The sequence below is a fragment of the Suricata suricatta genome, chromosome 4, assembly GCF_006229205.1.
Source record: "Suricata suricatta isolate VVHF042 chromosome 4, meerkat_22Aug2017_6uvM2_HiC, whole genome shotgun sequence".
Taxonomy (NCBI): Eukaryota; Metazoa; Chordata; class Mammalia; order Carnivora; family Herpestidae; genus Suricata; species Suricata suricatta.
In genome coordinates, this window is record NC_043703.1 from 134,276,400 (window position 1) to 134,291,353 (window position 14,954).

Genomic DNA, 14,954 nt, shown 5'->3' on the forward strand with positions numbered 1-14,954 from the left:
CTACAGTCAGTGTTTGTTTATATCAAACCAAGATGACCAAATTATTTTATGTTTGCTCCTTTTAGCATTTAGACTGTACTGAGTCTTTTTTTTTTTTTTTTTTTTTTTACTCTTGAACTATACCTATACCTTGAGAAGGATATATTCCATGCCTTTTGGTGGTGAACTCAGTTTTTATTAAAAAATGTGTTTTTTTTGTCCTATTTCTTGAATGATGTTTTTTACCTAGGAATGCAATTCTAAATTGAGTTAATTACTCTTAGCATAGTATTATTCCAACCTTTATTATTTTTCTGAGAAGTCTAATTGTTGTTCATATATAGGAACCTTTCTCTGTCTGATTTTAAAGATCACCTCCTTGCCTTTGGAGGTTTTCAGTTTCATCTGCTATGTCTGGATGTGGATTTCTATTTTATCCTTCTAAGGACTTTTAATGTCTCCTGAATATGGCATCTTTTATCTATTCTGGAAAAACTTCAACCAGTGTCACTTGAAGTATTGCTGCTTCTCAATTTTTTTTTCCTATTGTTGCCTTCTGAAATTTTAATTAGATGTATGTCAATCTCTCTTTTTGAGATGAGATTTAATGAGATGGGATGGTTTTAAGATGTTTCTTAATCTCTTTCATACCTTTTATTTCTTTGGCTTTCTTTCCTGATTCAGATCTGTCATTTTGTTTACTGATTTTTTTCTCTGTGTCTGCTCCAATTAGGTTTTTAATTTCAAGGATTGTGTGTGTGTGTGTGTGTGTGTGTGTGTGTGTGTGTGTATTTTGTAGAAATTCTATTAGATTTTTTTTTTTCCCTGTCTCCCAAGTCCTTTTTGTTGGCCTCTTGTTTCTGGCCTATATTGAATATATATTCTATTTCTGTAAATTTTTATTTTATTTTTTAAAATGTTTATTCAGTTTTGAGAGACTGCGCCCTTGTGTGTGAGTGGTGAGTGGGGAGGAGAGAGAGAGAAGGGGACAGAGGATCTGAAGCAGGCTCTGTACTGACAGCAGAGAGCCCGATGCAGGGCCTGATCTCACAAATCATGAGATCATGGCCTGAGCCCAAGTCAGCCACTCAACCAACTGAGCCACCCAGGAGCCCCGATTTCTGTAAACTTTTAGGGCATACCTAATTGTAATTTTATATAATGTATCTGTTAATTCTAAAATTTGAATTTCTAGCAGATTTAATTCTGTTTTTTATAGCTTTTGCTGCTGTGGTAGTTTGTTTCCTTTTGGTTTGATGATTTTGTTTTAATGTCTTGCCTGGCTTATAGTCATATTTAGGAATCTCCTGGGATGTGGGTTGAAGGTGCGTTTGACTTCATACAGAGTATTTCCTGCTCTTTCTGACAGGTGCCTTGTATTACCACCAGCCTAGCAACAGCTGACGTTCATTTATTGGCTTGAGGCCCTGGTCCTTGTCAGAAGTATAAATTTATACTTGACTGAGAGTAGGCTTATAATAATTTTCACTGGACCCCATTCCAGTGAGGTCCTGATTCATACAGCTGTGTCTGTGCTCTCTTGGTCAGTGGACAGACACGCCCAGCCCGCATCCCTATCCATGTACTGAGGGGTGTGGCCTTTCACAGGTGTTTCTGGTTTAATGTAGTGGTCTCAATTCCACCTTTCACTACATCTAGTAAAAATCAAAATTCAAGTCTCTATATTTGATGTTTGAGCTAAGATCATGGTTTTAGCTCTTGCTTACCACTCTGATTTCATTAAATAAACACATTCAACAGATATTTTTGATTAATTACTACTTTCTTTGTTTTTGCTGCCTGTGGATTGCTTGTGAGTTCAGCAGTGCATTTAAAAGAGTATTTATTGTGGGGTGCCTAGGTGGTTCAGTTGGATAAGTATCTGCCTCTTGATTTTGGCCCAGGTCATGATCTCTTGGTTCCTGAGTTTGATCCCTGTTTTGGGCTCAGAGCTGAGCATGGAGCCTGCTTGGGATTCTCTCTCTCCTCTCTCTGCCCTTTCCCCCCTGCTCTCTCAAAATAAATACATAAACTTTACTTGTATTTTATTTGCTTTATCCTGATATTTGTAACGAGGGATTCTCATATTTCAGCTAATGTATTTCCAAAAGCAAAACCTCAGGTGGTTTTTATAAACACTGGGGTTTTGAGCACAACTGGGCCAGAGATGCTGCTATTATTGCTTCTGTCGTGGGAAGTTGGAAGCTGATTATCTGCACCCTTATGTTTTCCCAAACTCAGTGAATGCCACTGTTAAATTTTAACCATATTATTAGTTAAATTGACATTTGTAGTCTGCCATTGAAAAGTGTTCTTGATACAGAATAAGCCCATTTTGAAATCTGAATTAAACTTTGAAGTAAGATTTATTGATATGTTGTCTTTTATCATGGACAGATTATTTTCCACGATATACAGTCATTAGCTAAGTGCATTTTTAAGAAAAATGTTTATTTTTGAGAGACAGGGAGAGAGCACAAGTGGGAGAGGGACAGAGAGAGAGGGAGACAGAAGATTGGAAGAGGCAAGCTGCGCTGACAACAGACAGCCCGAGGTGGGGCTTGAACTCATGGACTGTAAGATCATGACCTGAGCTGAAGTCTGACACTTAATTGACTAAGCCCCCCAGGCGCCCCTGCTAAGTTAATTTTTTACAAAAAATTACCATGATAGTCTCAATCTGTTTTTTTCTCTTTTGTAATTAGTACCTTAAGTCCTAGAAATTTAGATCTTTAAACATCTGTTTTAAAGGGGCACTTGGGTAGCTCAGTCAGGTGAGCGTCTGACTCGATTTCAGCTCGGGTCCTGATCCCGGAGTTGTGGGACTAAGCCCCATGTCTGGCTCGGTGCTAAGTGTGGAGTCTGCTTGAGATTCTCTCTCTCCTTCTGCTCTTCTCCCGTTCATGCTCTCTCTGTCACTTAAATAAAAGAAAAAGTTTTAAAAATCTGGTTTTAAGAAACAAAGAGTCATTTAAGGTAACTCAAGAAAATAGAGGCTGTTATAAAGATAACGTGTGATATGAAACTGGAAAGTTGTCAGGAACTCAAGGCAGCTTTTGGATATCTGTTCCTTTCTCATGGTCTCTTATTAATTTTTTTTCTGTGCATTTGTTCTGTTCTGTGTTCTTTATTAACTATCTCCTCATAGTATCTTTTCTGCTTTTTCTAGTCTTTGCCAAAGGTCCTGCTTGCTAAGACACTGGCACAATTTTATGACAGTTTTCACACTGGGTTACATCTTGCGGTGGTACTGTTTCTCAGGATTTCCAAGTTCATACTTTTTAGACCTGTGATATCTATTACAGTTGTCACTAGCTTCACATGGCTATTAAAATTAAAATTAAAATTAGAGTAATGTGTTGGATCTATATGCTGTTAACTGTGAAACACTGATGAAAGGTACCAGAGAAAACCTAGAGATTGGTGTTTATAGAGTAGAAGACTATATAGTAAAGATAGCAGTTTTCTCCAAATTGATTTATAGATTTAATGCAATTCCAAACAATCGCAGCAGGATTTTTTAAAAATGTATATATTGACAGGTCGATTCTAAAATTTATAGGGCAGGGCAAAAGGCCTTGAATAGCTGAAGCAACTTTGAAAAAGTTGGAGGAATCACAATAATTGATTTTTAAGGCTTTCTGTAAAACTACAGTAATCAACACTGCATGTAAGTCTTAGTACGGGAAAGACACAAGATCAGCAGATCCATGTAGAATCCAGAAATAGACCCACACAGGTATTTGACAGGTATTTCACAAAGGTGAAAGGCAGTTTAATGCAGGAAGGATAGTCTTTACAACAAACAGAACAATTGGACATATTCATGCAAAAGCAAAAAACCTTGACCTAAGTGTCCCACCTTAAATAAAAATTAAATCAAAATGTACCAAATCTAAAACTTTTTAAAAAGAAAGCAGAGAAAACTGGGATTAAGCAAAATGGTTTTTTTGACATGACACCAAAGCACAATCCATGAATGAAAATAGTAGATAAAGTAGGCTTTATCAAAAATATAAACTTTTCCTCTCTGCACTGTCGTAACAAAGTACCACACTTTGGGTGGCTCAAGCAATTGAAATTTTATTTTCTCACAGTCATAGAGACTGGAAGTTCAAGATCAAGGTGTTGGTAGAGTTGGTTTCTTCTTAGGCTCTCCATGCATTTTAGGTGGCCACCTTCTTGCTGTTTCTTACATGGTCTTTTCAATGTGCGCGCACATCTCTGGATCCCTTCATAAGGCACTAGTCCTACTGGATTAGAGCCAACTGTATGGCTTCATTTAACCTTAATTGCCTCTTTAAAAGACCTGTCTCCAAATACAGTTACATTCTAAGGTTTAGTTTAGGACTAAAACATGAATTTTATGAATGAATGCACACAATTCAGCCATAACACTCTGCAAATGACACTATTAAGAGAATGAAAAGAACTTGTATCTGGAATATATAAAGAACTCTCAAAACTCAACAATACAAAAATAAACATCTTAATTAAAACATAGGAAAAATACTAGAACACACTTCACCAAAGATGGCAAACGAGCACATGAATAGAGACTGAGCATCATTAGCCATCAGGGAGGTGCAAACCAAAACCGCCGTGACCTGCTGTCACACGGTTGTTAGAGTGGCCAAAATTACAAGTACGCTGCCAGGTACTCTAGATGCAGAACAGCTGGGACTCTCATAAATTGCTGCTGGAAATGAACAATGGTACAACTACTTTAGAAAGAGTTTGATTTTTACAAAGTTCAGCATGTGCCTATCATATGACTCAGTTGCACCCCTAGGCATTTTTGTAACCTGTACTCAAATTTCTAGGCAGCTTCATTCATATTCACCAGAAACTAAAAGTAGCTAGTATGTCCTTCCACGGTAGTGGATAAATGGTGGTATATCCATACGGTAGAATACTACTCAGAAATGAGAAGGAACAAACTAACAGTACATGCAGCCACTTGGTGAAAGAAGACAGTCTCAAAAAATGACATAATGATGGCGCCTGGGTGGCTCAGTCGCTTAAGTGTCCGACTTCGGCTCAGGTCATGATCTCATGGTTTGTGAGTTCAAGCCCCGCATCGGGCTCTGTGCTGACAACTCGGAGCCTGGAGCCTGCTTCAGATTCTGTGTCTCCCTCTCACTCTGCCACTTCCCTGCCCACACTTTGTATCTCTCTCAAAAATAAATAAACATTAAAAAATTTTTTTTAAGTTACATAATGAGTGGTTAAATTTATATGAAATTCTTGAAAAGACAGAACTGTCGTGGCAAAGATCCAGTCAGTGATTGCCAAGGGTTAGGAGGAGGCGAGAATATAACTTCCAAGGGAGTTTTTGCAGTAATAGAACTTCCCTGCTTTGGCTGGTGATGATGGTTACACAAGTTAATATGTGTGTTGAAACTACTAGAACTATGTTTTTTAAAGTTGATTTTTTTTCCAGTTAGAAGCTAAATAAATCCTGGGGACTTATATACATTGCATACATATAGTAGCATGTACTGTAGGAATAACGGTTCTGTATTGTATATTTGAAAGATGGTAAGAGAATAAATCTTAAAGTTTTCATCACAAGAAAAAAAGAACTTTTAAGTGTGTGTGGTGGTAGATGTTAACTAAACTTACTGTAACCGTTTTACAGTATATACATCAAGTAAATTTTAAATGTAATGTCTCAAAATTAAAACTCCCAAATTTAAATATTTTATTGCATATGCAAATATATAAAATTCAGGTTTTCAGTTGTACTAGACATATTTTAGTTGATCAGTAGATAGCTCCATGTGGCAGTCTATTGCGCAGTGCCGACGTAGAGCATTTCCATCAGTGCAGAAAGTTCTATTGGACAATGCTGATGTAGAGTGAGGGTCAGCCAGGTTTTCCTGTAAAGAACCAAATAATAAGTCTTTCAGGTATTTCATATGGTCTCCTCCTCAGCTACTCAACTCTACCATTGTATTGTGAAGGCAGCCATAGACAGTACTTAAATGAACATGGCTGTGTTCTAGTAAAACTTTGTTTATAAAAATGGACCTGTTTCAAATCAAGAAACAAACTCAACTATAGAGACAAATGGATGGTTACCAGAAGAGAGGTGAGTGGAGGGGTCAGTGAAATAGCTGAAGGGGATTAAGGGTACACTTTATCATAATGAGCACTGAGTGTAGTGTACAGAATTGCTGAATCGCTGTATTGTACACTTGAAACTAATGTAACACTGGAATTTTAAAAAATGGACATCTTTGCTGACCCCTATTTTAGAGAATCTGGCCTATATCCTTTCTTCAGCTCAGGGTTTACTGGTAGAGCAAGCTTATGTTTTATCATTCAAATTAAATAAAAATTTAATTATTATTTGAGGATGAAAGTGGGCACTATGAAGGATTCTGCTGTAGGTGTAAATTAGGAGTGTCCTAAGCAAACCAGGGACTGAGATCACGCTGGCTATTGGTCTTCCTGTAGTTAGTTGCCCGTGTGGTAGACTCACACCCAGTTCAAGTGACTGGAAAAGCAGTCAGAACTATTCCTTCAGCAGGGGCTGTGGGTTAGCCGTCTCCCTCTGTAAGGGAGTATTTATATGGGAGGTACCCTGAGGTTTGGCCCACTGTTTATACTCAAAATAGCCCGTGTTTTCTGTCCTGGTGCCCTTGCTCATGCTTTTCTTTCTCTGCTCTCTTTCCCATCCCTCTTCTGTGTTTGTTGTAATCCCGCCCATCTTGCCAACCTCTGATTAAGTGGTAATCTTGATAAGGCCATCCCTGTAACACCCCTTTCAGACTTAAAAGTTGGTATTTATATTTTATAAAACTCATGGCACAGTGCCTTATACCAGTTCTCCAGACCTGGTGGGACGTCAGAAACACCTCAGTAGCTTTAAATACTGATTTATGGTTCCTGTCTTAACTCTCCTGATTGAAAACCAGCGGTGTTGTTTGTAGTTGTCGTTGTTACTGTTTCGTTGTTACACCCCTTATATGATTCTTACATAACTAGCTAGCTAGTTTAGTATATGGAAGGTTAGTTTAGACTTAAATTATTCGATGTAAACATTGACTTTTAGAAGGAATGTTAGAAATAGCCTTTTTTCACTTTCTTGTTTTTAAATTGGGGGGACAGAGTTGGGAAGAAGACACAAGGGAAATCGCTTGCTCACACCCCATTGCTAGCTACTGGCAGGACTAAGCTTCACATATCTTCACTCCCGTTCCTGAACCTTTCTTCATACTCCTGTCAGACAAACCCTTCTAAGTAGTGAGCTTTGAATAGCTGGAGGTGCTTGGTACATAGTCGATGGTCAGATTATTTTATTGGTAGTGATGGTCTCTAACTCACATTATATAGTATGCAGCATACTTTTGCCTCTAAATGATTGCTACTTGATTATGTTGTTTACTTCCACTTTCACACTCAAGGGATATTTTTCTGATAGCTGGAGATAATGCAGTAGTCACCCTGAAATTATCTCAGAAAAATCCTATCCCAGATTCTAATATGAATGGCTTCTAAAAGGCCGACTGAACCGAGCTGACTTCTGGGGCATCTTTGAATCATAATAGTTTGCAAAAGCCGCTCTAAACTGAGACGAGTTCTAGATCTGCAGGACTTTGCTAACCAGGCCCACTCCCATTGGAGAAGGTTACCTGGGATCTTTGGGTGTGTGTGTTTGGGATGCCCAGGCCAGAAGAGGGATAGGGAGACGGGCATGGGGGAAGGGATGATGGCCTAAGCGGAGCTTGAACGGATTATCTAGGAGTAGGCCCAGGAAGGAGCTGGAGCAAGCATTCGTCTAGGCAGTATGTTCCAAAGGGCGAAAGTGTAGATAGCATTGGGGAATGGCGAGTTGTTTATTTTGGCGGCAGCATAAAGTGCAAATTAGGAAGTGACCAGGGCAGTTGAGTAGAGAGTTTAGTACTCTATATAATGCTGTATTTCTCAACATGCAGAAGAGTGAAATTGGAGCTCTCCTGGACACCATGCAAAAATTCACTCAAGATGGATCATAGACCTAAATGAAGACCTAAAATTATAAGATGCTTAGAATAAAAGATAGGAAAAAAAATTCTGTGACCTTGGGCTAGACATTAGTTTTTTAGCTATAACACCAAAGGCATAAGCAACAAAAAATAGACAAACTTGGGGCGCCTGGGTGGCTCAGTTGGTTGAGTGTCTGACTTCGGTTCTGGTCATGATCTCTCAGTTCATGGGTTCGAGCCCTGCATCAGGCTCTGTGCTGACAGCTCAGAGCCTGGAGCCTGCTTTGGATTCTGTCTCTCCCTCTCTCTGCCCCTCTTCCACTCATGCTCTGTCTCTCTCTCAAAAATGAATAAATATTTGAAAAAAAAATAGACAAACTTAAAACTTGATCAAATTTAAAACATTTTGTGCTTCAAAGAACACCATAAAGAAAATCAAGAAAACCCACAGGATGGGATTAAATATTTGCAAATCATGTAACATGAAAAGAATTCAAGGTCAGTCATAAAGTGACAACACAAAAATGGGCAAAGAGGTGAATATGACATTTCTCCAAAGAAAATAGTCAGATGGCCAGTGAGCATAAAATAATGCTCAGTATCATTAGTCATTAGTGCACTGCAGCTCAGACCACTGTGAGATACCACTTCACACCCACTAGGACAGCTAAAATAAAAACCATAACAACAAATGTTGGCAAGGATGTGGAGATACTGTAACCCTCATGTATTGCTGGTGATAATATAAAATGGTGGAGCCACTTTGGAGAAAAGTTTGACACTTCTTCAAAAAGCTAAACATAGAGTTACCATGTGACTCGGCACTTCCCCTCTTAGGTCTGCCTGTATCGAAGAGAATTAGAAACAAAAATGGGTACACTGATGTTCATAGAAGCATTATTCATAATGGCCCCAAAGTGGAAACAGACTAAATATCCTTCAGCTGATAAATGAAGAAACAAAACGTGGAGTATATTCAGTAACTAAAGGAATCATACATGATACAACATGGATGAACCAGAAAATGTTATGCTCAATGAAAGAAGCCAGTCACAAAGGACCATGTTTTGTATGATCCTATTTTAATGGAATATCCAGAGTAGTCACTTCCATAAAGGTAGAAATTAGACCAGTAGCTGTCAGGAACTGGGAGGGGGAGGAGTGGGGAGTGACTGCTAATTGATTGGTGTAGGATTTCTTTTTGAGCCCTGCATCAGGCTCTGTGCTGACCATGCAGAGCCTGCTTAGATGATGAAAAGTTTCAAAGTTAGATAGCAGTGATGGTTACGAAACTGTGAATGTACTAAAAACCACTGAATTGGGGCCCCTGGGTGGCTCAATCAGTTAAGCGGCCCACTTCAGCTCAGATCATGATCTCATGGTTAATGGGTTCAAGCCCCGCGTCGGGCTCTGTGCTGACAGTTCAGAGCCTGGAGCCTGTTTCTGATTCTGTGTCTCCCTCTCTCTCTGACCCTTCCCCGCTTGCTCTCTCTCTCTCTCTCTCTCTCTCTCTCTCTCTCGCTCTCTCTCAAAAATAAACATTAAAAAAATTTTTTTAAATTACTTTAAAAAGAATAGAAACCACTGGATTGTATGCAGTGAAAGGGTAAACTTTATGGGATGTGAATTATATCTCAATAAAAGCTATTATGAAAGTGGTATAATTAGTGAAATTTTTAAATTCTCTGACCAGGAATTTGAGTTTTGTCTTTTTAAAAAGCATTTTATTTATTTATTTATTTTGAGAGAGTGCACATGCGCACACAGGAATTGGGTAGGGGCAGAGAATCCCGAGCTGGCTCTGCACGGTGAGTGCAGAGCCCTGTGCAGGGCTAGATGTCACAAACCGCGAGATCATGACCTAAGCCAAAAGCAAGAGTCGGATGCTTAACTGACTGAGCCACTCGGATGCCCCTTGAGTTTTGTCTTTAAAGCAATGGTGTTTAAAGCAATGGTATTCCTGAAGAGTTTTCCGTTCAAGAACAATATGATCTCAATATCACCTTCAAGTAAGTGAAGAAAGGTGGGCAGGGCAGTGATGTGGCGGACAGCTCCTCGGTCTAGATGCTGAGAATATTTATCCTCCGTTTTCTGCCCTGAGCAAGGCTGAAATTTTTACATTATTGATACTGAATAAAAAATGTTTAACTTTAGAGGCGCCTGGGTGGCTCATTCCGTTGAACATCTGACTCACGATTTGGACTCAGGCCATGCTCTCATGGTTCATGGGTTTCAGCCCTGCATCAGGCTCTGTGCTGACCATGCAGAGCCTGCTTGGAACTTCTCCTCCTCCCCTCTCTACTCCTTCCCCATTCATACTTTCTCTCTCTCTCAAAATAAATAAATAAAACAAGATATTTATCTTTGTACATGGTGATGTTTTATAATATTTACCTTGTTCTCATTTTCTTCCTAATAAATTGCTCTGGGTGATTGCAAAAAGATTACTAGTTGCAGAGTATATAATTTAGCTTAGTATATAATCTTGACCATTATAAATTTAGAGACAGCAAAATATGATTTAGCCAGAAGACCAAGATTTTTTTTTTTTGAGAGAGAGAGTGCACATATGCGAGCGGAGGAGGGGCAAAAGGGAGAGGGAGAGAGAGAGAATCTTAAGCTGGTTCTGTGCCGGGCCCAGAGCTTGATCCACTCCATGATCCACTTTACATAGGGCTCAGTCTCAGTATCAAAGAGACCATGAGGTCAAAGAATCTGAGGCTTGCTTAATCAACTGAGCTTACCCAGGAACCCCAAGACCAAGATTCTTGTCTTGATGATCCATAATGTTTTAAAGTCTTTTTATTAATCTGCATTTTGATGCAGAAAAGCTCATAAATTCAACTTGTCTGGGTTTTTTGTTGTAGTTTTTCTTTTTTGTGAGTTACCTTAATTCTGTCAAATAAAGTTATGTACTAGAAAATATTTCAGAAAGTAAAAAAGAGCAGTAATCATTTAAGTGTCTTGTGGTTATGTTCATTCTAAAGAATCATAATTTTAAAAACTTGTTATCCTTAAAATTCTGGAATGATTTAAATTCTGAAAAATTGTATCATAAGTCAAGCCTGGAGTAAACATTGACTTCAGTCTGATAAGTACTGCTGATAAGTAGTTTACTGTCACAGTTTCTCTGTTAAATATGTGCTGGTGTTAATTATTAGTCAGTCTACTTTTAGAAGAGTGTAGTGCATTGTGTACTGTAGCCATTTTGGACACACTCTAACTTGTCAGTAGAAACTGTGCCCTCTTGTGGTCAATTTGGAACAAAAATTCAGCTATCAAAGGTCATCCTGGCTTTCTGTGAGTTCATATTGTCTCTGCTCTTCTGCAATGTAATCACCCATACTTCGAATTTCTTTCAGTGAACAGAAAACAAAGCCATGGCAGGATTCTTAAATGGAGAATTGAGAAGTGGGGAGAGTAGCACTTAGTTTATTTGGAGAAGTGCTAGAAAAAAAGGATGGGGGTTAGAGGATAGAGTATCTAGGAAGAGCCTGACAGGGCAAGTTCATGAAGTGTCAGGAGAAGCAAGTAGTCGTGATATTTGAGATTTAGGAGTCCTGTTCTGTGATAAACCTGAATATTTTATAGGTACTCTCTGCCGTCCCTTTACAAAATGCTTCCAGAATGGTGTTCTGATTTTATTTATGTTTCTGTGTGTGTGTGTGTGTGTGTGTGTGTGTGTGTGTGTCTTCTCTTCTCACTCTAGAGAAGGGAAGGAGCACTTATCTAGCACTATATTGAAATGTCTATTTCATTTAACAGAAATAAAGTTTTGTTTTAAATAACTGTTCAAGTCTCTTTGGTACTGCTTATAGTAAGTTGGCCGTGATAAGTGTTCATTGGTTATGGGAATTTTTTCAGAAGGAATGAATTTTCCCTGCAAATTTCATTTATATTTTTTCTTAATTTATATGGGGAGATCTCTCTCTTTCTAAAAACTATTTATTTATTCAATCTGTATAGTCATGATCGGGCTCAAACTAATGACCCCAAGATCAAGCAAGAGTCACATGCCCTTCCAACTCAGCCAGCCAGGAGCCCCAGTAAAGGGAGATCTTTGTAATACCTTTGTTCTTTGAGTTAAATGTTAAATTTTATATTTCAGCGATGGCCATGCCCCCATATCTACCTTCCTACAGTCTCATCTGACCATTTTAGTGCCCCAGTAGTCTTAGAAGGAGTCCATTGTTAGCTGCTATCATTCCTTGTGGGTGATTCACTGATCTTCACCATTCTATTAATAAGAAAGTGTTGTGGGGCACCTTGCTGGCTCAGTCGGTGGAGTGTGTGTCTCTTGACATTGAGGTTGTGAGTCAAGGCCCACATTGGGTGTCTAGATTAGTTTAAAATAAAAAAAAAGAATGAGGGTGCTGCAAGTAGGGGCAGCTCTGCTCACAGGAAGGTATATTTCTGTGATCAGTGACTTGTGTGTATTGATCTTCATTGGTTGATATGAAAATTAAGGTTCAGTGAGTAGTTTTATGTAACAGTTATAACAGTTGCAGGTACTGCCATTTTCATACAAATTGAAAAGACAGCTTCAGCTTATTATTACATAATTACGGTTGTAAATAGCAGCAGTCAAATGTTACAGATTGATATCTTGAATAAGTTTTACTTTTAATATTCGGCTTATAAAATAGACTTGATTTGTACCGAACTGCACTTAATTGATTATACCATCAGTTGTATTTAAACAGATGCAGCAGGGGGCTCTTTTTATATTTATATTGTCATTATATACTTATAAATTATTAGATTTTCATATTATAAGATTTTTAAGATTAAAAGTTTAAGGCTAATCAATTCAAAATTTTAAATGGACTTAGAATGAATGGCTTAAAAGCCCAGACTCTGAAATCAGTCTTCTTGGATGAGAATCATTACTGTTGCTTACTAGCGAGATGGCCTTGGTGAGTTCTTTAACTTCTCTGTGCTTCAGTTTTGTCATCTGCAAAGTGGATATAATATTAGTACCTACCTCATAAGATTGTTGTGAAGATAAATGAATTAATAGAAAATACTTAAAACAGTGCCTGGCACATACTGAAATCTCTGTATGTGTTAATTATTATTATCACTATTATTAAATTTACACTTGAATTAATACTGGCATTCATTGTGAAGAATATATTGTTTGCTTCGTATATATAAGTCCCTTTTGCAGTTCCTGCTTGAAACATTATTTCCTTATAACTGAAAATGGTAAACTAAAGTGACATAAAGTATCCTTTCTTTTTTAGGCACGGAATGTTAACACTGGTGAATTGGCAGCAATTAAAGTAATAAAACTGGAACCAGGTAAATTGAAATTTGGTGTTTCTTATTGCCATAAGCCACTGCATGTCTTTAAGGCTGATTTTATAACTTTTGGTCAGCATTTTCTGATTGTTCCTAACATCTTCTGGAAAATAGAACTGGGGTCTGTCCTTTCCTCCTCCTCTTTGAGTTCTGTAGACACCTGGCTCAATTCTTCCTTGAAAAATAACTCATAATTGGGTGTGGAGGAGAACTCCTGAAGAGACTTGATGCCTGTGACCTCAGTTGAGCTGACTTGTCAGCACTCTACAGTGCTGGCGTCCAGGTTAGCACTGTCCTGTGCTGAGAGGGCAGTGTCACGCGGGGGAGAGCACTGAACTGGGACTGGAGTTCTTTGTGTCCCACACTCGTTATGTGTGAACTTGGGCAGGTCGTTTCTCTGAGTCTCCTCTGTTGTCTCAGTAGACCTAACCCTCCCATTTTATGAGGCAGTAACACTGTTACCTTTCAACTTGACTAGCTTATTGTGGAGCCCCTAGATGACTGCATTTTTTTTTTGTTTCAGCTATATTTTCCATCTGAAATCCCCTACCCCCTACAAAACCCATGTTTTTCTGAGCTAACTACACACCTTTGTTTATCCTCTCTTAAAAGTCCCTTCTCTTTTTTTCTCTTTTCCATCATAAGCAAGTAGTTGTGCTAGTGTCTAGACTGAGTTCCACAGTGATGGTCCTGCCTTTCTCATGGCTTTCTCCACAACAAATGGATAATACATACATTTGGTAAAAATGGGTTTTATCCCTGGTGTTAGCAGAAATCCATTTGGTAGTTTTTGTTTGTTTTGTGTTGTTTTGTTCTTTAAAGGCAGGCAATTTTTTGAAAAGTCCAGTTAGTAGAGTGTTTTAGGCTTTGTGGACCCTGTGTGGTTTCTGCGCACAGTTACCCCTCTCTCCTCCCTCTCTGTCTCCTTTCTTCCCCTAAAGTGTGGAAACCATTCCTTGCACACCGGGCCGCCTGCAGGCAGTGTGCCTGCCCTTGACTTAGATCAACAGCAGACATGTTACAAGTGCCATTAAGATGAAATTTAAGGACGTGTGGATGGACTGTGATCAAACCACACTCAAATATAATGAATGAAAAAAATACTTTCTCAGTTAATATACATTTACAGATTTTGGTCTAATGCTCTAACATACAGGATAGTTTTTTCTGTGAATCTCTATTTTTTAGGGGATATTTGAAGTTGGTGAAATCTGAGGTTAAAAAAAAGTTTGAAGATTTGGCATTTGAAGCAAGGCCTTCATTTGTAATCAGTTAAGAAATAGCTGTTATTTGATGAAATCGTCTCTCACTAGAAGTAGTTTGTACATACATCATTCCTTCAAATCAGTTCTGTCTTCTCTTTCAGGTCTCCCTGCCCCTGGTCTGGGTTAGAGGTCTCTTCTGCATCAGTAGCTCCCTTATAGCAGTTAGCCTTATCTGTACTGTCATTCTAGAAATGCCTTTCTTTGTTCCAAGGCTTTAATCAAGTTTGTGTCCATAGCACTGAACTTAGTGTCTGGTACACAGTACCTCTTAATACTTCCTTTAAAAAATTAAGAACTTGAAAAGTCTTACTGTTCGTCAAGTCCTTTGTTTTCTGATTAATGCAGTGTTGTGTTGTTATGATGTTAATCTTAAACACTGCCATGCCTATATTGATCATAGTTTTTAAAGTAGAAAATACAGTTAAATTTAAAA

The 14,954-nt window shown here is 38.4% G+C and overlaps 1 protein-coding gene across 1 annotated transcript in view; it reads left to right on the plus strand.

The window, feature by feature from the left end:
- The window catches only part of MAP4K3 (mitogen-activated protein kinase kinase kinase kinase 3), a 192,940-nt gene that overhangs the window by 45,232 nt on the left and 132,754 nt on the right, over positions 1-14,954 (plus strand). The window contains exon 5 of the mRNA XM_029938550.1: positions 13,199-13,256. Within this exon, the coding sequence (XP_029794410.1) occupies positions 13,199-13,256 (58 nt within the window). The remainder of the gene's footprint in view (positions 1-13,198; positions 13,257-14,954) is intronic.